At 37.3% G+C, this 23,310-nt stretch overlaps 1 protein-coding gene across 10 annotated transcripts in view; it reads right to left on the reverse strand.

Annotated features, from left to right (window-relative positions):
- Positions 1-23,310, reverse strand: part of PUM2 (pumilio RNA binding family member 2) — a 66,810-nt gene that overhangs the window by 41,768 nt on the left and 1,732 nt on the right. For 9 of the 10 annotated variants that reach the window (XM_066179989.1, XM_066179986.1, XM_066179983.1 and 6 more), the window contains exon 2: positions 2,732-2,800. In XM_066179989.1, the coding sequence (XP_066036086.1) occupies positions 2,732-2,782 (51 nt within the window). In that variant the 5' untranslated portion in view covers positions 2,783-2,800. Of the gene's footprint in view, positions 1-2,731; positions 2,822-23,310 lie in introns of those variants that run through there. The other variant, XM_066179982.1, reaches the window with a different exon arrangement.

Here is a 23,310-nt window from a genome sequence, read left to right on the forward strand (position 1 = left end):
TACTGAAAAAGACTTATTCTAGAAGTTATCTCAAATCAATACAGGTAGTTAAAATCATTGTGCTTTATTCTTTGATAGCATGTGTTTTCCTCAACATTCTCTGCACTTAGTGCAATAAAGCACAAACTTTACAAAGACACACCCAATTATAAGTAAAAATAATGGGGAAGGTTGTCGTATTTCTTACTAAATCTTCTCAAAAGTACAATAAATGTGTCCTTTTCAGTATCAGCACTGATCCCTGTTAGGTGTCTGCCAAAAGAACAAAGCCCTTCACTACACACGAACAGTAATAACCAGCTATGCTAATACTGCCTCTTAACCAGCTCTCTGATATGAAACTGCACAGTGTCCATTACTGTCTCTTGAATTAAGGATTCTTAAATTTTTTTTTTTAATTTATTTTTAAGATCAGAAGTTATTCCTACAGTCCTCAATGGACACCTCAGCTGAATTTCTCTGAATGAAGTTTTGACACTAGAAATGAATACTTTGTTCCTAAAATGAACTCTGTGTGCTTCCACCAAGAGACATTATCAAAATGTAAGTTAAACCAACAGACATTATCAAAAGAAGACTTAGCCTTCTCTTCTGTTTCGCAGTAAGTTTTGTGTGGCTGTCACACTAAAGGTCCTGCAGCCCCCTCTGCTTGTCCTCATACAGCAACCAGATGCCCAGAGAGAAACAGCACCATGTGCTCGTATTTCTTCAGAACACTAAGGTGACCTTACAGGTCACCACAGATTTGAGGAGCTGGAGCCAGAAGCATCATCTGTGTCTAACCAATGTAACAATTTAACCAATCTAAAATTTTAAGAGACATTTAGAGAAAGATGTCTGCAACACAGACTTAACAGCCTCCTAATCCCAAGTATTGATACCCAGTTGTGAAGAAAAGTATCAGTGAGGATTAGAAATATGAAAAAGAAATTAATTTCAGTTCAGAGAAAAATCTTGGCAGGCAGAGAAAATGAGGAACATGATTTCCCAAGAGCTAGAAACAGTTCACTTGACAGGACCTCTCTTTCATACCTTCCAAAACGTACAGAGGATAGCATGTAGGAGCCTCTACCAAATCTAGCTTACTTTATAAGGATGTTTCCTTTAATATTCTAGAAGGTTATAACCAAAAAGAAGATTAAAACAGCCATGGAATGTATCCTAGAACTACTCTACTGTTGTGCAATACATCAAGAAACTTCCTGAGTAAGCCAACCTAGCTACGTGCACCTGTATTACTTGAAGATACCTGCAAGACACCATTGAAACAAAAGAAAAAATAACCTGGAGTGTGCAGGGTCACAATATAGTATCAATTTCTGATGCTGTAGGACTGTATCAAAACTCTCTTTGTGTGTGTTTAAAAAAAACATCTTTAGAGATCCACTGAATGCCATGCAAACAAACCAAGAGAATCCTAATCATGCAGAAATACATCCCTCCATCTGAGATAACCTAAAATGAAGATTGGTATGAACAGTCATATATATTGTAATTGAATTCCCAGGCATTTGTGCCATCCTTCACTTTCACTGCTTTCAATCTTTTTAGAGTACTTTGTGTGTGTCAAAAGACTAAATACCACCATGAACTTTACCCACCCACTTTATCACACTGCAGGTACCATCACAGATACTTCACTAACACTTTTACTTTTCAAAAGGAGTTTTAAGAGCTGGGAGGGCAGCAGTGTGGCTACTCAGGTTTCTAAAGAACAGGGCTTCATCTACAACTGTTTTTTTCAAATGGGAGATGGTTCAAAGACAACCCTGGATGAAGCAAAAATTGCTGAAAAGCCAAGTGACTGCTTGAATGCACCATTAAAATAAAAAAATCAAGTAGGAATGTCCATGTGTCAGCTCAGAAACATTCAGCAACTAGAACACAGCACTTATTTTTCATCAGTAAGTTATGGTTTCCATAAAGACTCCTACCATCATTTTAAGAAGGTTAGGCTGCAATAATGTCACTGGTTCAAGTATCACCTGAATTAGGGAAATATCCAGCAAGACAAAAAGATCCACATTTGAAATCTTAGTTCAACATGAATTCCTTCACCAGGTCCTGTCTGGGCAAATAACCCTAACACTTGTCAAGTACCTTCTAAACAGCTCAGGAAACTGCTTTTGAAGGAGCCAAGTCATCCTTCATGTTCTCAAATTCCTTCCCCCAACCTTAAAGTACACTGACTTAAAAAACCCAAACAAATCAAATCAGTCAAAAGAAATAGTCCTTCTTCCCTCCAGCTAAATTACGTAACAGCACTCTTCAGCCTAGTTAAAATCTTTTAAGGAGTAATTACCAGTGAAAAAAAAAGTAAATTACCACACATTTCTGCTGGGTATGCCAGTACACTTTTTCTGGAGCCAAACCTTTTTTTCAAATCCCAGTCTCCTTGGCTTCTCAGGAGTAGCAAGCAATTGTTCCACTAGCTTAGACACAGTGAGACTGAAAATATGCCTCCTTTCATAGAATTGTACACTTTAAAAAAAAAATTATCCTTTCACTTCCCTAGAACTATCACTCATCTAACACGAATGACAAAGACACAGCAAAAACAGTCAATAACAATCCCAACGTTCTTTTAACATACTTAGTACTTAGTTTCTCTTCAGACAGAAATAACTTGTTCTTAAGAGAAGCTCTTTGCTTCATGTTGTATTATTTAGACTTCTTAAACTGTATCAACATTTCTAAATCACCAGCTGGATTTTCAGCCCTCAATAATTACCTCTCCCATTCCCCGAGATTCTAGGGCAAGAGCTTGAAACTCATGATTCATTTCATCCACAGATCGAACCTGTAAAAAAAAAAAATCCATTAGTAAAATATCTTTTCAAAAGTAAGAGTTTTCAATACTCCAGAAGATTTCTGAATATTGAAAGTACACAAAAAATGTGCTTCCCAATTTAGTCTGAACATGAGTCTAGATTTTGTGAACAGATATAGTCAGTGACCAATTTAATGTACCCTGCTAATATAATAACATGCAAGAAATTCCACGAGACTTAAATCTCCAAATATCCGTACCAATATTGCTCACTATAGAAATGGTAGCCAATATTACATTTGCAATGAATGTGAAAAAAAAGGAGGTGAAATTAAAGATTTGGGCATATAAAATCCTTTAGAAAGGAGAGGAACTGTTGCACAGTGTGTTACTGAGTATACCTCACAGCAGACAAAGAAAAGCTCACAAGGCAGGTCACAAAACCTACTAGCAATGTGTTGCTTTTAAATTCTAGTAACTGACTGCATTGTCACAATTCCTCATGCTTTCTTCCAGGAAACAGCATTTTTCCTTCTCTGCAAGTTGTTATTTTTGTTTGTTTGTTTGTTGTAAGTATGAAAGGTATTTTGCTAAAGTAAGAGTCGCTGCTGCAACAAACCACCTCCTTTTTCCATGGCACAGACACAATGCACCGGGCTCATTCTTTTCTGAGAAAATGGTTTCCATAAGGACTTTTCAAAGCCAGGATAAGCTTAGAAAAACAAATTAAAAAAGGAAAATCAGAGTTGTTTCTTTCCCTTCCCTTCTCTCCCAGAAGTGATATGCAGCAGGTAAAGTTAAATTAAGTTTTCCTCCAGCCTCTCTTGAGGAGCTACTTTCACTAGTAAATCCATCTGTTTACACCAGCCAACTAGCCAAACTGAAGTTACTCCACATAGCTGATAACACATAACTAACACTTTTCAATAGATCCTCAAATACCAGACAAAGAAACAATCTGGTGCTTTCGACATTCTGGCACAAGCAACTCTTTCTTAGCATTGGAAAAGTGGCCAGGAGATGTTCCATTCTCGAAATTCTACTCCCAAACTATTGTTATTGCCCCAATCATTCTAAGCCATTAACTTCTGAGGCTCAGTGTGTCTGTGCTTTTGACAAAGATTTCACAGCTCAAAGAAGTATTCCCCCAAGAACAATATTTTATCTAAGATGGAGTCTGAAATCACTTCCCAACAATTTCACTGAGATACTGAAGAGCAGATTTAGTTTCAGACTGAATTATGATGTAGGGACTTCAGCACACTGGCCTTATTCCAATAATGCTGACACTTCAGTCAATTAGGTTGATTTTACTCTTTTTAAAAACTGAAAGCAGATTTTAACATATCCTTAAAAAAGCTAAAGACACTTTTTCATCAAATGAATATTTTAAACAACTAGTTCCTATTTTTTGCAAAACTTTTATTAGCTCCAAGGGATATTCAAGTGTTTGTGCATGCACATAGAAAATATAACAGTGGAAGAGCAATTACTTGAAAAGAAAAATTAGAAACCCAAACCATGAAGACTTCTGAATTCGAGTATTACAGTTTCCAAAAACCTAATTTCTTCTACAGATTGCTGAGAGAGATGATTATCTTACCCAAGCCACTGTTCATGCTGAGGTCATGCACTTTAGTTTCAATTACAAACCAATATTAATTTAGGTACTTCTGTCTCAGTATTTAGTTTTGATCTAATGATCTCTGAACAAATTTGCACGTAAAGCCTGCCAAACTATATTTACCATAAACACTACCCAAATCACTGTTAGATACCAAACAACCAAGAGGCATAATTTTTTTGGTTGTGGTGGTTTTTGGGTGAGTTGTTTGGTGTTGGTTGTTTATTTTCTTGTTGGTCTTGTTTTAACTTTCAGTGGTGGTTGTTTTACTTATTTGCCTTTCTTTGGCGTTGCAAGACCTAATAATACATGCTTATTTTTCACAATTCAGTGAATTACAAAACCATGGCTACACCTCCCTACATGTCTCGATGAAAAGACAATTCAAGAGTCAGGGTAAGAGCACAGTTAACTCCTTTTTCCTTCTAAGCAGCTCAGAGACCATTATAAGAAACTGAAGTTTTATCAAACTGTAAATACATTTTAGCACAATGAACATTAATTTTGCTCACTGGTCTCTTTCTAAAAAATTTAAGTTAACGTTATCTATTGCAATCAGCAGCAAGAGAAAAAATACAGTCCTTATTCCATCAAAAACAACAGCCCACAAGATCCTGCCCCATATGATAAACTTGTGTTTCACAGACCGTTTACAAACTGGAGAAAACACAGGCAGCACCAGCATCTCCATGCCTTTCCTCAACACTAACCCAGCCCTACCATTACAACAACAGAAGAAAACATCCAGAATGACACCTGGCTGGATCTCCTAAGTATAAAGACATTCCCTTTCCCCCAAGGAGAAACTTTGGTTGGGATTATCTGTATTACCAAGGAGTTTTATTTTCTCTAATTCAATACTAGCATTAACCTAATTCATAGGTTCCAGAAATAAACATTTAAATACTTTTTTTTAACACAAATTCAGAACATTCAAAAAACCCACCCTTTTTCTATTTTTATCTCTAACCCTGTCATACAGAATAATTCATAAGTCAGAAAGAGAGGCCTGTGGAACATAGTGCTAAACATTTACAAGTTTTTTTTCTGGTTTTGTTTGATTACATCACTGCCTCATCCCTGGAACTGCTCAAGGCCAGGCTGGAAGGGACTCTGAGCAAGCTGGTCTAATGGAAGGTGTCTCTGCAGAGGACTGGACAATGGTTTCAAACATCTAATACACAGCAGAACATTCCACAGGGCCCGCAGATTATGCACAAATAGATATTACACACTGAGCTGCCTTTAGGTAAAACAGTTACTGCTGTAAACTAGGCAGAATGTCCTAAGCATTCATGATCTCTTCCCCCTTAACACATCAACAGAAAATTCTCATCCTCTTCCCCTTCTACAAGATAGATAAAATATACCAGTATGTTTCAGTTCATTTTTCATTGCAGCATTAGGAATGAGATTTTAACACAAAATTTCTGTTAAAAAAAAAAAAAAATTATGTTTCAGTAGACTCTTTCTTCCTAAGGTTTACACTTTCTCTCTTTCCTTGAAATTTAAACTATTTTTTTATAAATCCAGAGGTCAACACAAAGCCCGTTCCTTTACTCTGCTGCGACTCTGCAGAGGACAGTCCTGTCACCCTTCACCCAACAGCTTTTACCACGCCCCTTGAATGAACTCGGTAACCACAGAGGTAATTGTCTGATTCAAAAGGTTTTCTCCTTCCTTTTCCATTTACAAAAATTTCACCAGCTCACCCAGCTGAACTGGTTAAAACACCACAGAGATGAATGCACTACTTTGGACTTGGGGAGAGTAACAAGGAGAAGCTGGTGCAGAGCTCGGTGGGACAGAAGAATCCACTGAGGGCTGGAAGCTCAGCCGGTAACATGAAACCGTGCCCTCGGGCAGAACCAGAGAGGCAGCCCTAGTAGCCAATATTGTATTTGCAATGAATGTGGGGGAAAAAAAAAAAAAAAAGGAGGTGAAATTAAAGATTTGGGCATATAAAATCCTTTAGAAAGGAGAGGCACTGTTACACACTGTGTTATGGAGTACACCTCGCAGCAAACAAAGGAAAGCTCACAAGGCAGATTCCAAAACTTACTAGTAATGTGTTGCTTTTAAAATTTAGTAACTGACTGCATGGTCACAATTGTTTGACTGGAAATCATCTAGGATTACCACAAGAAACACTGCTTACAGTAACATCCCTTTCTGAAATCCAGGCATCCAGATCTTGAGACAACTACTCTCTCAAATAACCCTGAATCTTGCCAGAAATAAGATTGTAACCTTTTTCCTGCAAAAGCAAAGAACAGCCCCTTCCTTGAAAGAAAGGCCTGTGGAAAATAGTAACAAAGACTACAGTATCAAAGAGAAAGATATGACTTTGTTATACATCAAAAGCGGTTAAACCAGATGACCAGAAAGTTGGAAATGCACTTTTTCTCCATAAAAAAATTCCAAATCCCATCTCTCCCCTCTCAGGTGAAATCCTAACCACTGTGACAAAGAAGTTGCAGTTGAAGTTGTGTCCTAGGCCAGAAAATCAACACAAAACACCTGTAATTACAGCACTGGGACTGGAAAGAAAGGGAAGCTGCTGTTTACACTGCAAGTGCTTCTGCTTTTTTCTTAATTTTACTGAATGATTTCAATGCAAAATATCCTTCCAGCAGTCTTCTACAGGGGGTGGCTCTTCCGTAGCATTTATCTTCGGTAAGATACATGTGCTTATGGCAGAGACTTAACATTACGAGCAACTTAAACTATTTTGAAAACCCAATATAATAGCAACTCTGTCAGTCCTCCATTAAGTTAAACACTGTATTGTAAAGCCACGTCAGACACTTAAGACATTTTAATAGCTCCCAAAAAGATAACCCACCCAAAAACTTTCAGGTAGGGGGCAAACTTGAAACTACTAAATCAAAATAGTATTTTTAATTCAAATATTAGACAGAAATCTAGAACAGATTCATAGCAAAGGACAGGAAAGTAAAACTATACAACCCGCCTAAACTGCATATCTCCAAACCTGTTACACCATACTGCAGTAAAGGGCTGTACATAGAGATTTCTACTCTAATATTTTTGCCAAAACTACCTAAAACATCCTAAAACATTACTCAACAAAAGCTGTTGAGTAGCTGAACAGGCAACTACTAGAGGTGCAACTGAACTGTTTTGTACACTAAACACCAACCATTTTCTGTAACATTAAAAGAAAACAAGATATTTGTTTGATTAAAGCTGCTTTTGAGTAGATGCATCTTCTCATACCTCTTTGAAACATCAGAGAACCAAAGGTTCACTTACTACCAAACTGGTTCATGAAAGCTGCTGCTCCCAAGTAATTCGAAGTCAGCAGGTGCTGTGTTTTGGTAAGAGGCAAGGTTTTCTGAGGGCCACATGGAACAGTAACACAATTGAAAGTTTCAAAGAATATTCCAAATATCCAGGCTCCTTAAGCAGTCCAAATAAAGAAGGTGTTAAGCACTTCTGACAAAAGACTTAGGCAACCAATTTTAAGTTGTAACAAATATTTCTATGGTTACAACCTCAAAAGTACATCTTCCTCCAGTAAGCACTTAACAATTTTCACTGTGTTAAAATAGTGTTCTAAAACCAACTAAAACTTTTGCAGGGAAGTGAGTAATTCCTCAATTGCAGTATTTTTTTGGCCTCTAAACTCATTCACAGACTGAGCAGTACTATACTTCTGCGCTCTATGACCCCTAGTACATCCAAATATTCTAACAAAACCAAATTTCTCAATTTAGTTGGCTTGGCTCAGCAATCACTCTGGATCTTAATGTTCTTGTACTTTATTTCCTTGTGAGCTTTGTATTGTAGTTGGAGAAGCAATCCTAGCAGCACTAAGAATGTTGACAATGACATAAAAGATCAGATTTTGAGGCGGGGTTTCTGCAGCGCATTAAAGGGGCTGGGGAATACACTCAGCAAAAGCAGAGGCCAGTCTGCTGAAAAAGTCAACTCACATTCTTTGCTTGCTTGTTTTCAACAGGAGTATCAATAACCTCAAAGCCTGCATAGAGGAGAAATGAATTCTCCAGGTTTTAATCAACAGCATGTATAAATATGTCCAAGTATGCTGAATAGTATCTCACAAGTCACCATCAAGTTTGGAAAATACTGATTTATTTGCAGAGCCTTCTGCCAACAGATGATACAGAGAAATGATTATTGTATCATTACTATCCACAAGGAAAGGCAGCGCACATCCTGCCCCATTTCAGAACTACATCATGGTTCATGGCCAAAAAGCCAGCTATGGACTTTAAGAAACTGCACTTGCTCCCCCTAAAAATGAACTCTTCCATCATGTAAGAAACTTGCCTCTCCATTGCACAGGCTTTCACGATTCTCTTTCCCATCCAACCAGTTCAGGCTTTGCCCTAAGACTGGCAGAACTGTTTGCACAAGTTTTCCTAAACTACTGTCAAATGTCCTCAACCTCAGGATTTTAAGCCTTACAGCCGAACAATGGCAGAGCTACCAGGCTCACATACATTAATGTGTTTGTACTGAAGCCAGATTTCATAACTATTTGTAACAGTTACACTGTTTGCACCACTTGAAAAGCTGCAGTGATATTTTCCTACATAAATAGGGCATATTGTTTAGACTAAATAACCTTAGCAGGTTTCTCAGTTTTTTAATTGTGTAAGAAGTTTCCATTCAAAAGAGTTTCTAAGAAATGTACAGCACAGCAGGGAGGGTAACAGAGTTTGCAAAACAAAAATCTAAGATTTGACAAAAAGCATATAATTTTACAAAATGGAAACTTGTCCAGTGAGAGCTTCTGTAAACAGGAAACTATTTTAAAAATATAATTAGTACAATTGATTAAAATATTTCACATACTTTTTTTAGCTTATTATTTAAATGAGCTACAAGAAAAAGTAATTCTTAAAAAAAAGAGGGCGACTGGTCCTTCACTGCACAGAAATCAAACTGAAGAACTATTTTTCATAGAAGAAAATTTTTTCATACAGATTTAATCTTCAATATGAGACAGTTTACGTATAAATCCCACAGTTTGGTGAAACTCTTCCTCTGCTGCACATATCATTCTGCAATTCTCACTCCAATGTTCCTTCACAAATATATCAGAACAAAAAAGGAAGACACTAAATATATTCACAAGTTCAAAAACAAAGCTGTGAAATGAAATATGAGTTGCAGTTTCTGTCTACACATGCTTAATTTAATTGGTGATTACTTACATGCATATGGCTAAACTCTTTTTTTCCTAATTTTAAATATCTACACTTCTTGTTAAGCTGGTTAGTCAGCATCACCTTTCTGATAGCAGTAGCAAGTGCTACAAATGGTGCAATAAAAATTTAGAGGAGTTTAAGAGCCAAATTTCTAACCATGATTATCCTGTTCTACACAGAAAGGCTCTGTCAGTCAGTAATAACTGTGCAGCTACTTCTATACAGAAGTGTAACATTAATTTGATGTGCTGCTGTTTTCAGCCTTCATGATTTCATGGTTTGCTCTCATTCAAAAACTTTATTTAGTAAATTAAAAAACTTTAAAAAAATCATCGACTGCTTTCTAGGCAATATACTATTAAAAAAAGGCTTAAAACTGCCTTTTCTGAAGATGAAAACTCTGTATAAACTCTAAAGATATCTACACAGAAGCAGGAACTAGGGACAATTTATCTCAATGTATTTTGTAATGATTAATGAAACATAACTTTCATTCTAATGGAGTCAACAAGCTTTTCTTAAATGTATTAACAAGAATTGGAACACTGGAATCCACAGGCCTTGAATCAAGTAAAATTTTCCGTAAATTCATTTTCCACATTGTAATCAATATTCTTTTGCTGATATGTTTAGAAATCTCAACTATCCTCACTTTTCTGTCTACTACCAAAGAATCTGAAACAGAACATCTCCTCTACACAAATGTCTGAAAAGTTCTTTAAAAAAAAAAAAAAAAAAGACCCAGACCTTAAATTTCTGTTTGACAAATTATGGGGTTTTAACACCATCTTAAAAATTCTAAGGAATTCCATGGAATATAACTCATTTCTAAATAATACCATTTATATGAAGAAAATTATTTCATATGCATGTACACACACATGGATCTCACCCCTATGAAAAGTGGGGCTGAGGAAATTCCGGAAGTTACTCTAACAGAATTTCCAGGAAACAGTTTTATTTTGTTTTATTGTAGAGCTGGTATCACAAACACTCCTCCCACTCCCAGCAACTGATATGTAACAATCCCCTTCTTCAGAGCATTTACTTTCATTTTGTTTACTCCTGAATATGGCAGATGCATTTACCACATAAAATATTGATTTCTCAAGGATATAGTTTTTAGTAACACTACATGGAAAAACTAAAGTTCTCCCACTAATTGTCCTGCTCAGAAGTTTCTAGCATCATGAATTCTCCCTCATGATCCAGAACCATTTGAACAAGCTGTTGGCCTTCCAGTTTTGCTTTTTTTTTTCTCCCTTCCTGAGCAGACAAGAAGAAACTGGGGAATATCAACACAGTCTGATTTTCTCCAAGTGGATGCTACAACCAGAGATCAAACTACCTACTTCTTATGCAATGAACTGAACAGTTGATAGTATGAAAAAAAAAACCCAAACAAACAAATTGGAATTTTTAGACTTCTCACTCCACTACAAATAACTAGCTTTTGCAAAGAAAGGTGCTGACAAACACACAGCTCCTCTGTACCCCCAGCATAAAATAACAGTGATAAACCTCAAGGTTTCAAGTGTATGTTAGTCTGCCTCAAAATCCACCTTGAAATTTTTTTTAGTATTTAAACTCTACATAACCTCAAGGAGAGCCAGAGAATGGTAAAACATATTTCTTCTAGTGTATTTTTTTAGTTCCTCCTTTGCTACAGGGAAGCATATGTGTTCTCTACTTATCTGCCTACAGCAGGTGAACGGACATTTAAAGAAATTGCTGTTATCGATTATTTCAGCTGTTTGCTAAGGATGTTCTCTTTGGACAACATGTATTTAAACAACCCATAGGTTTCTACAATTGCAGAAAAGGCGATAAACCAGCCAACTAGAAACTACTTCTAACTCAATAAGCCTCACTTCTAATTCTCTAAGAGTTGCAGCCTAGCTTTGGACATTAATATCTCATTAAATGCTGGCTAGCATAGTCCTTCAAAGGAAGTAAAAATCTAAAATAACATCAAAGACTTTATACCAATGACAGTAAATAAAAGAAAACAAATAAAATTAAGTAGGCTATTTAGAATTCTAATTGAAGTGACAAAAGCTTTTTAATAAAAATTAGTTCAAAGATTGATATTGATACATTTGTGCTTCAATGGATTTAAAGCCAAATACTTCAACTTTTTCATTTAAGAAGCCAGAAATTTAAGAGCAGTTATATGTAAAAGCCACTATCAGTACAGGAACAGGCACAGCATGTAGGGCAGGCAAAAGCAGTAATTGTGGATAAAAACAAGCCACATTTGAATTATCATCTAAAAAAATATCAGATGGTGATTTTATAAGCAAAATCTCTGGTTAGATGTCTAAATTCCAGGTTAATCATCCTCACACAAAATAAAGTATTCCCTGAAATAATTTACACAGCTACATGTTTCCCTTCACTATTCATCCACTTTGCTTTTCTCTTCATCTTCACACTGAAGAGAAAAAAGCTTTCACACAAATCTTCATAAAGGCACACAAGGGCCTTCTTCACCCTGTGACTTTAATGTCATTGGCACCAAATCAAGGTAGTTCAGAAAGCTAAATGCAGCTCCTCCATGCAATACAGCAGTGTCATATTTTCAAAATCACCAATTTTAAATCACATTAAAGAAAGACAAACAGCACTCTAAACCCACAGATAAGAACTCAGATTAAGCAAAAGTTACACTAACCCGTATTTTTATTTTCTTGACACCATGAATAACATAACCAAATGAATAAGAACATATCAAGAAATTTGCTGCAAATGAAAAACGCTTGAATGCCTATATACAGTTATTTTTAGCCAAGTTTATAGTCTCCCACCACCTGGATGTCATGCAAAACTCTCCTAGAAGGCCTAAAACAATTTTTCACTTTAGGACAAAACTCCACAACCACACAATAGCCATGTTTAAAACACAGCCCCACTCACAGTCTCACCTAGAACCTGGAGCACATGGGAATGAATGGAAAAAAAGCCGGCTCCGAACACCACCAGCTCAGGTCTCTGCTTCCTACTCTGGGGCTCCAAGGCTGCTACCACCACACATTTCCCCTGGAAGGAGCACTGCTTCAGGTTTGTGCTGCTGTCAGGAATTCCTCAGACCTGAACAGATTCTGTGCAGAGCCACTGCTGCACAAGCCCACACCACAGTTTATCTGTATGCAAACCCAAGATAATGCACAGCTGACCACATGCTATTTGTTTGCTGTAGTATCAAACCAGGCTCACCCTATGCTAATTACTGAATAAGCACCAAAGTATGAAGGACTCTGCTTCAAAGAACTCTTAAGTGTAAGATATATTACAAAGACTGATACAAAAAGAAACCAAACTGGTAAAGTGAGAATGGAGCAGTCATTCACATGAAGGCATTCGACAATGCTTGCCAAGTGTTTGGGGACATCAAGGCAGGTGGAAATATAAAGGAGCACGTTGGACAGCACAAGGACACTGTGAAGATATTTAATGAAGACACAACTAACACCAAGTCCACGTGCAGGAGGCAACAGTTCACCACTTGACACCACAGGAGACAATCTGCAGTGGGGGGGAACTGGTCAAGCCGAAACCATCACCTGCAGCTCGAAATGCTGGTGAAAAGGTCAGAAACTGCAGACACACAGGAACAGCAAATGTGGTCGGAAGGAGTGATTAAGAAAAGGAGACTCTAAAGAACAGAAGTCACACAGAACAAACTTGCTTGCGCAGTCAGGTGACTGCAATTATTCTCCTTTTCCCTGCCCTGATGACAGATCACACTAAGCTGCCTATTCCATGCACTACATGCTGGAAAACACTAAAAATACAGACTGAGTATCTTCAAAATTCAATGCTGTAATTTTCTTCTACCTAGGGAAGTGCTGTAAAGCAAATCACTGAAAATTTCTCGATGTTTTTCCTTCAGTCCAATTACATGAAACCATGTTGCAATACATCACAAAATACTCCTTCCTCAGCTACTTCAAATCAAAGAGAGGGGAAAGACAGACACATTTCCTCTTTCCAGTTATGTCTGCTATCAGAACTGAGAGTCACAAGCAGGCAATAAAGTGGTATCTCACTAAGCAATTTGCAAGACATTTAGGGGTTTTTTTAACAGAAATAAAGGTCCAACCTTAAAATTCACTCGAAAAACTCACAGTATTTGCCCCATCTCATGCAACACTACTATGACAGAAAAATCTCATCAGGAAGTTATTGAACAAGATGTTTTAACAGGGAACAGATTTTCCAAAACAGAAATCAAATGCCCTCTCCCTCAGCTCTCCTCTAGGCACAATGGAAAATCCTGCCAGTCTAAGATTTCTTTTCCCAGTTTGTGAGGCTTGAAAAGTTTCAGTTATTTGCAAGTTTGAGAAGTTGCTTAAATCATATATTCAACAATCACAATCTGGGTTTCTAGTTTGGTGGAGCTAAATGCTACTGGAACTAATTGATGACAACAGCAAACTCAAAATTAAACCACAGCAAACCCAAGCACAGAAAGATAATATTTCAAACTTGTTAGAAAACTTGTTGCTTGCAGAAACAGAAGTAAGAACAGCTTCAGAGGGATGTTAACTTCACAGGGAGAACAACCCCATCAATCAGCTGAGATAAAACTTAAGCTATTACAATGAAAAACTAACGAAGTGTTTGTGTGTTGTATAGGTGATTAACGCTTGAAAAAGTCTTAAAAAATCTGCTTATGAAAATTATTTTGAAATCACTTTAAAATAGTTATATTTAACAACTACACTTTTTAGCTGAAGTAAAAGTTGCAAACAAAGAGAGGAAATTTAAAAAATGGACTGCAAGCCTATTTCTAGGGACAATTTTAAGTAAAATCTATAAAAAAACAGAACTAATGATTGAGGAAACGCAATTCTCACTGTAAGGTCAGGAAACAGATTATGTTGCTCTCAATCTGAATGAGGAGATTATGTTCATTGTTTCAAGGGATAGCTGCATGACTGTGAGGTCTCATCTGGGAAAATGATTTCCCAATTTCTATTGCACAAACATATTAGTCTATTTTATTTGAACAGCAAACAAAATAATCTTATTAAAACCAAGGCATAATTTTTGCAAGGAGTTGTCCGATTCATCCCATTAAGTATTTGCACATTTTGCTAGTTTAACAGCATCTATACATTTTCTCAAGGCTACATTAGCTCTAACAGACCCCCGCGGAAGTCAGGATGGATACTTGCAAAGAGTGAAACATACAGCTTCTCCTCCAGACCACAGAAGTGCCAAAAAGCTCTTGAACTCAGTAAGACACTTCCCTTTGTTCTCTCCTCTTCCCCTCCAAGAAAGGGCTTTTCTTTGTTACAGAAGCTGCTCACAAAACTTTGAGATATTTGTCAATTCCAACACAATTGAGTTGCAGCAACTGCAGCTCAACTGAAACTCTGTGTAAAGACACAATTTATGTTCTTTTGTTTATGGCACCACTACCCTTTGGATTTTTGGAAAAGGCTGGTGCAGTCAAAGCTTTTCTGTCAGTCTTGCTTATCAACTCTTGCTTCTTCAAAAGCAAGAAGCAAAGACACCCAGGTCATGTTAAAATCCACAGCCCAAAATATTTAGATTAAACTAAGGAAGTGTTAAACTACCTCTGCCATGAGGGAGGGAAGTAGATGGAGCTGAACTAGGAAAAGACAGGACAAGTAGCCTGGGCAGTATCACACTACAGTAGCTGTTTGCTTCAGCATGTGGGAAGAACATCTGCAAGTAGTCAGACATGCTAGAAAATATAACCTGATTTAAAAAAAAAAACTTCTTTGTAACTCCAAATATTACATACTGATTGATGATCATCACTAAGCCTTTCTGTCCTAGACAGTTCTTCATTTCTGAAATAACGTGCGTTAATGACAAACAGATCACTAACCTATCTGCAGCCCCACGGGGATGTGAACAAAAGGATGATGCCACAGCACACAGCAGTCTTCCTCAAATGCTCTGCTACCAGAGACTGAAATGCATTTTTGGTCTTGAGGGAAAGAAAAAAATGTCCAAACCTCAACTGAAATAGTTTTTATACTTAGTTCATTATCCCTTATAACTCTTTTCACTATTAAATATTTTAAAGAAAGATTAATGAGAGTCAGGGATGACTATCTCTAGATTAAGGAGTTTATACTTAACATTGTCAGTGACTGGATGGTCACTACTGTTTTAACATGGAAGGTGACAATGGTGTCCTGACTCAAATTAACAGTGCTGGCTTTGATATCTTGTACTGAGGAGCTGTGCATGCACTACTGTTCAGCTGAGTGCCCAAAGATTTCTGGCTATCACCTCACATGTAAAGCATGCTCCTCTAGCCTCTGCCCTCTTCTATGCTGCAAATTATTCTTTTGAGCCTCCCCCTCTGCCTCAAAGTAGTTCAAGTCTCTGAAGTGTTGACCATTAGTAACTCTTGTCCACCACTTCAATTTTTATTTGCTACAGCTGAAGCAGATATGGAAGAACACAAGAGACTGAGAATATTAACAATTTGCATGTTTCTGTGCTTCTTATGCTGAAACGCTCTGTAAGATGATTTTAGTTCTGAGCCAGTGGTTAGTTCATTTGGACACCAATGTGTCAAATTTGGATACCAATGTGTACACTTAGCAAAACGAATTTTTCATTTCAACCAAGTGTCGAATCCAATTCCACGTGGGGTGTTGTATTTCCTGCTCTTCTCTTAAATGTGTGTGCCACCTGGAGTTTTTCCATTAGTCTTGATGATTTCCAAATTAGGGTACACTAGGCCTCAATACTACCATGGATCTCCAGGATAACCCATTTCATGTTTCCCTGGGCTATCAAAGGCCTCCAATGCTACTGTGAATTAACATATAATAGAATATTTCTGGAAGGAAATATATAGAGTAATATATAAATATAGAATATTTATGGAAGGAATCATCCAATCCAACTACTTGATCACTTAAGGGCTGACCCAAAGTTAAAGCATCTTATTCATGGCATGAACTGCCTTCCAACTACTGATACTTCAGTGTAATTCCCACAGTTCATCCCTCAATAACCTCTTATCAGGGACACTTACAAGCAATTCCTCAGTCTTTAACCACAGTAAAAATTAAATATCCTACTAGACAATTAATTATCTTTACTAAAGACATCATCTTGCCTTATGTTCAGTTCTTTTAAGGATATTTCAGATGGCTTTCGGAAGAACAAGATAATGTTTCACTAGTCTTCCCAGGAATTAATTTCTTGCAATTAATGAAGTATATTTATCAACTTCTTATTCTCTAACTGAGATTCTTTAGCACTTCAACTAATTTGAAGACTCTTCACAATCCATTAGTAACTCCAGCCAAGCTGATCTGTTTTGTCTTATAGCTCCCAACAACAACTCTGAACTCCCTTCTATGTGTCAGTCAAAAAGTATCAGGTATTTTTGGGTATGAAAGTGGATACAAGGTGTTTCCACACTCTGGATTTACTCGAAATCATCACTGAAGGCCTCAGGATCATGGGCCTTACTTGACAGAAGACTATCCCTGGAAAACTGGATGGAGAGCAATGCTGGGGAGAAATTCTTGGGGGTTTGGAGGAGACCTGGGGTTGTCCAGCCTGGAGAAGAGAAGGCTCTGAGGAGACCTCAGTGCACCTTCCAGTACCCAGAGGGGTCACAGGAAAGCTGGACCAAGGCATGGATGGACAGGGCAAGGGTAAATGGCTTTACAGGGAGAGAGGGCTTACAGCAGGTATTTGGAAGAAATTCTTCGCTGTGAGGATGGTGAGGCACTGGCATCAGCTGCCCAGAGAAGCTGTGGCTGCCCCATCCCTGGAAGTGTTCAAGGCCAGGCTGGATGGGGCTTTGAGCAACCTGACCTAGTAGAAGATGTCCCTGCCCATGTAGGGGTGGGGGCTTGAAACTGGATATCTTTAAGGTCCCTTCCAACCCAAACCATTCAGTGATTCTTTCAACATCAGACATTACAGGATGTTTATCTACTATATCTGCTACTATTAGTTTTCTTTCCATTTTTTCTTTGAATGCATAAAAGAAATTTATTTTAATATATTAACCTACACAGTCTGTGTATAGACACAGACCATAATCCCAGCTAAACTCCGTCCACTGTTTGCATAAATATAGACTTCAGAAAACCCATTTCTTTAGTGCAATTAATTTAGTTTTCTGTTCTGAAAACAAAACAAAAACCCCCAAAACAACAGCAAAAACTAACAAACCCCCCCCCCCAACCACCCCAACCCCCCACCAACCCAAAACATCTCCAACAAAACAGTAACCTCCATCTTAACTAAATCCCAAGGAACACTGGTACACAGAACTCAAATCAAAGAATTGAAATGGAGAAGTCCCCTGACCCATCCTTGATTTCTGCTGGATTATGCTGCTATGGAAGAATGAGAGCAAATGTGTCAAAAAATGGTGCAATAGTAAGATAATGATTACAGTATGCTGAAAACTACTATTCCCACATGGATAATGCACAGCAGAGGGCAGCTTCCCCTTCACCAAATCTTCATAAAGCAAAGAATCACTGAAGCACTTCAAAAATTAAGCACAGTTCCTCTGCCTCCCCCACTCCAGTTACCAGAAGACACAAATGAGGTTCATGACATTCACCTCCAAGAGGAATCCACAAGTATTTGGATGGACCCAACTGAACTAAACAAAGCTGCTGATAAAGGCACAGCTCTGATCACTGGGGATGGAAAGCAGGTGGCAGAAGGGAGACACACAACTGTTATTCAACATTTACTTAGCTGTGAATAATTTTACCTACACAACAGATCAGCCTTGAGAAATGCTAGTGAAAATCAGCACCACTACCTGTGCAACTTCCACTAGAGAGGAAGAACTCATCATTTTCATCCTCAGGAAGTGTATCCAAATGGACAAATAAAATATTGTAGAATTTCAGATTTACAAAACTGGTTCATGGCTTCTGTACAAGTAATAAAGAACATGATGCAGCATGAAGCAGGATATCAGGTAAAAGGTTTTCTATTTTGCTATGTAGGTCAATACAAGAGGAAGAAAACAGTAAAATGGAAAGCCAGGAAAAAAATGCCAAAAGAAATTAAAGAATGAGGAAGAACAGGTGAAGAAAAAGATGAAGACATAACAGATATTTGTAAGCTCAGCAAATTTTGTTTATTGACATTTGCTCCTATACTTACTACAGTTTTTGAGTACAGTCCCTACGTCCTTGGGGTTGGGAAGGTGCAAAAAGTTCCTTGTGGACCTAAAATGTGGCACACTACCAGAATCCTGGGGGAGAAAGTAATTCCTTCCCTCAAATCCAAACAGAAGTTTTTAAAAGATACTTGGGAAGCTGTATCAAGAATATGAGGGCAAAAGGCTTAAAACTGGGGTTTTTTTCTCTTCTAGATTAGCATATGCAAAAGGAGAGTTACATTTTAATCTACACTTCATTCTACTTCTATTTCACCTGAATAAAACATTCTTATCTCTAAGTGTAGCAACTAAGACTCAGTACTAAATGCATATTACTTCTCATAAAGCCTACCAGGAGTGAGTGCCTTTTCAAATTGAACCAACTGCTTTCCATAAATTCAAAACTAATTATTTTATCATACTCTGATAAAAAACAGGCACTCAGAGAAATATGATATGCTTATGCAAGTTAAACAAATGGTTCCAACTGAACACTTCAAAATTACTTTATGCAGTTTTGTGTGTAACTGCTTTAATAAAATTAGTAGCAAGGTTTAGGTTGCATTATTACAGCCTTGAAAAATCAGCTGAATTCACACATACTGTTCTAAAAGATGTGGATTTGACACAAAACACAGCAACTATTCCAATGAAAAACAAATCAACTGTATGACATACATGAACACCATCTCCTGTGGGCCATCAGTGTTTGCCCTCCAGCCTGCTGGCTGGAACAAACTCCAGCTGTGGCATGGAGAACATGCACTGAGGGGTGCCTGGACACCGGAAGCACCTGACAGCACAGTGACAGGGATGGTGCGAGGAGGGCTCCCCCTGAACTGGGCCCTGATGTTACTGCTCCAGCTGGGGCAACCCCTGCTCCAACCCCACTGCCTGCCAGACCAATGTTCACATGCATCTCCACCCAGGACACCTCATTCATGCCTAGGAAGACACGAGAAATGCTCACTCCACATAGAAAGCTAAGAAGAAAAATGCTTGATAACACTAAAGGCTGTCCTACACGTCTTTAAATATATAGCTCTTATGATTAGGACTGGAAAAAAAAAAGTCCAAGCAGTACAAGAACAATATTTATTGGGAAATAAGTTTACCAATTTAAACCTTAAATCTTAAATGCCACTACCAAATTAGGACTCCAAAAGAAAAAAAGGCACCACAATGTATTAAAATGGTAGAGCTCCATATATTATAAATGCTTGCCCACATATTTCCTTGCTAAAATGATCAAAATACAATTTTCAATCACAAAGGCAGCAGTTTCTCTTACATTATTACTCAGCATGATAAGTAAAACCACTAATTCTGTTATACTGCTATGTCTGATTCTATAATTAGTAGACTATGTAACAAAGTAGCACAGAAAACTAACTTCTCTATCTAAACTACATCTCACTCTTATACCCCAGCCTCAGTAGTTCTTTCAAATGTGTTATGCCACATAACATTCTAACACAGTAATTGACATTAAATGTCTCTAACACACACAACAGGACATGTGGGGGTCTTCACAAAATAAAGATTTCAGACTCAGATTAAAATTAAATTCATCGGCTCACTTGTGGAACATTTAAGACTTGGCTTAAAACAATTATAACTGACAACAGAAAACCACGCTGGTATTGACAAAACCCCCTCAGGAAAAAACACCTGTCTCTGCCTGAACACCCACACTTAATGATCTCCACACATTCTTCATCTACCATAACTGAAGGATTATCAGCCTTTTAGTATGTGAATGGACATAAATAAAACCCAAAACACCACCTACAATCTAAAATAAGTAGTTTCTAAGGGAGAAAAAAATACTCAAGTTCCAAGAAATGTCTTATTTTTCATGTTAAAGGAAAGTGGTAAGTTACAATTAAAATCTAACATATGTGGACAGTTATTTAATCAAACTACAACACTTAGATCTCAAATACAGACAAAATAAACCAGTCCCTTAATCCCTCCACACAATACTACCTTATTCACTGAGTCTTAAAGACTACCAAATGTCACATCTTTAAGGAAAACTATATTATATAGACAGTTATACAGTAGGAGTATTTTTTTATTATCTTGAACAATCTTGGTTTTTTGAGTAATGCAACATCTAAAGCTACTTTGGCTCATCAGTACTGTTGCAGTAGATATTTGCTTATTGTCAAAATACTGTAGTAACATGAGTTCTGCAACTTGTTCAAACTGTGATTAACTCATCACTGTACTGCACCAGAACTAAAATTTAAGCAATATGCATCATAGAGGAGATAAATAGAAGATAGTTGAAAAATATGAGTCAATCCAGACTCCTTATTTTTAGATCAACTAATTGTACACAGTCATTTCCAGCAAGTCTAGCTTTGTTTTTAATCAATACACACAGGTGAAGAGTTACAGAACTTAATGCAGCTTTTAAAAACTCACTTCCCTTTGAAGAGATTTATGTTCTAATTCCACAAGAAATTTTGTATCAGCCATGCAAAATGACTGTAAGACTAGTTCAACCCAACACCCAAAATTCTTCCTAAAAAAAATGGATGAAATCTAAGACCAGAGTTATGAACAAAGGCCTGACACAACTCCACTTTTTTCCACCAGGATTTACACACTGGGAGCATTATATGGAAAGACACACAACCAGACCTATTACCTGTAACTGAGACTTCTGCCAATACCTTAATGAAGCAAGAGGTAACCTATCCTGGAGTCGTACGAAAAAATAAATTTAAAATAACCACAACTACAAAACATACACCAGATCACTTAGTCCAAGGTACACAAATATTTGTTGTCAAGAAATAAGCCTGCCTAGAAAAGCTGCAGATGAGTTTTTAGCATAGCCTGCAGAGGACAGCAGATCACATCACCACTCAAGTTTAGTGCACATAGATGCATATACAGAGAACTGGCAAAAAAGTCAAATGTGGATTATTACTGAGATGCTTATGCTATGGAGTTTTGCATTTCCTTCTTAACTCCTAAGATGGTTGTCATAACCTCCTCAGATGTGTTTCTTTTACATACCTACAACTGCTCTTAAATAACCACATTTAGAAAAAGTACCTGTTAAGCAGTAATGAAAAAAAATCTTTAGAGATAAGTGGTCTTTATTTGTAAGCTAAACATTCCACATATCAGCTCTTGCCTGCTATTCTAAAAGCCACAGCAGGTACTCTGAGAGAAAACTAAATCTTGCTGAGAAGTTTCAGCACGCAAGCCATTGTATAAATTTTATACAACTTGTTTGAAATGACACTGAAGTACCCAGAACTAAATCCTTTACATGTTTAGATGGAATTTAAAATGTTTTTCCACTATATGACTGTGAAGTGCCTCCAATTTCATTACTAGCAACACTACACAATTGGTATTATTTGTAACAGGAGCTTTTAAAGGAAAGATTTCTTGCCTCATTCCCAAGACAAGGCCTGGGCACTGGCTTATACAGAATAAGCAAGACAACAGCAATGTTAAGGGTGGGGAAATCCCAGCCAGATGAGGCAAACATTTTCACCTAAATTACCTGAAGAGAAAGAAGACTGATAACTCTCCTACATACCTACACTTTTGATACACACAATGAGAAGCATTTATAGATCATGTCTACTATCTTATGTTGTTTCCTCTGTAGAGTTTCTATCAAACTTTAAAAAAAAACCAACAACAAGGTATTAATGCTATTTTACAGGAGATTCTCAACACAGAATTTAACATTCAAGAGAATTTAGGTTTCTTTTTAGTGTACTAGACAGTTAACTTTCATGTAATTCCACATTCAAAAAAAAAAAAAGCAGGAAGACATACAGGCAGGAATTCAAACCCTCTACTGGCTTACTTGGCTCTGTGTATAAAATCTTGGTCTAATAATTTTGAGGTTTTGGAAAGCATTGTACAAAGAGAAAGATGAAATTATCAAGGACAATGCTTCTACACATGCTCATTATTCAGTGCACACTGAAATATCACTGAATCAAGGAGAGGGGACAATATCTAAAAGTGAACTAGAAAGTGCTGTTTAAAAATCAGATCTAGTTCACAGTATTCAGCAAGCTGATGTTCTGTTAACACACTTGCCCTAAACATCTGCAACACCTGGCCCACTGAGAATATTGCAGAGAAACACCCAAGGAAAACAGCTCCATAAAGCCTTCAGTGTACTCCACAATCCAGTGTAAGATTTAATATAAACTGTCATAACAAGAGGCATCTTCTCATAAAAAGACAGGCAAGCCCAGCTCTTTGAGCCAAGTGCTTGCACTATTAGCTCAATCACGATACCAGATAAAATTACAATAGCCTCAGTGCTGTGCCAACATCCCAACACAGAAGGAAAATATTCAGTACTACAGAGCAATACTACAGAAAAAAAATAAACCAAAACATTATTAAAACATTATTGCTAATGCAGAAAAAATAGGATTTCAATAACATGGACTTTCCTATGTGCAACATGCACATAATAAACTGCAGAATGTGCATTATTAAGCAGTTTCTCACATGCATTTGCCTACTAACCATTCTGCTGGGCCAAATTCCAAATTTTCAACTCTGAACACTTCAGAAA

The sequence above is a fragment of the Chamaea fasciata genome, unplaced genomic scaffold, assembly GCF_029207755.1.
Source record: "Chamaea fasciata isolate MVZ Bird 193981 ecotype frontalis unplaced genomic scaffold, bChaFas1.0.hap1 SCAF_3, whole genome shotgun sequence".
Lineage (NCBI taxonomy): Eukaryota > Metazoa > Chordata > Aves > Passeriformes > Sylviidae > Chamaea > Chamaea fasciata.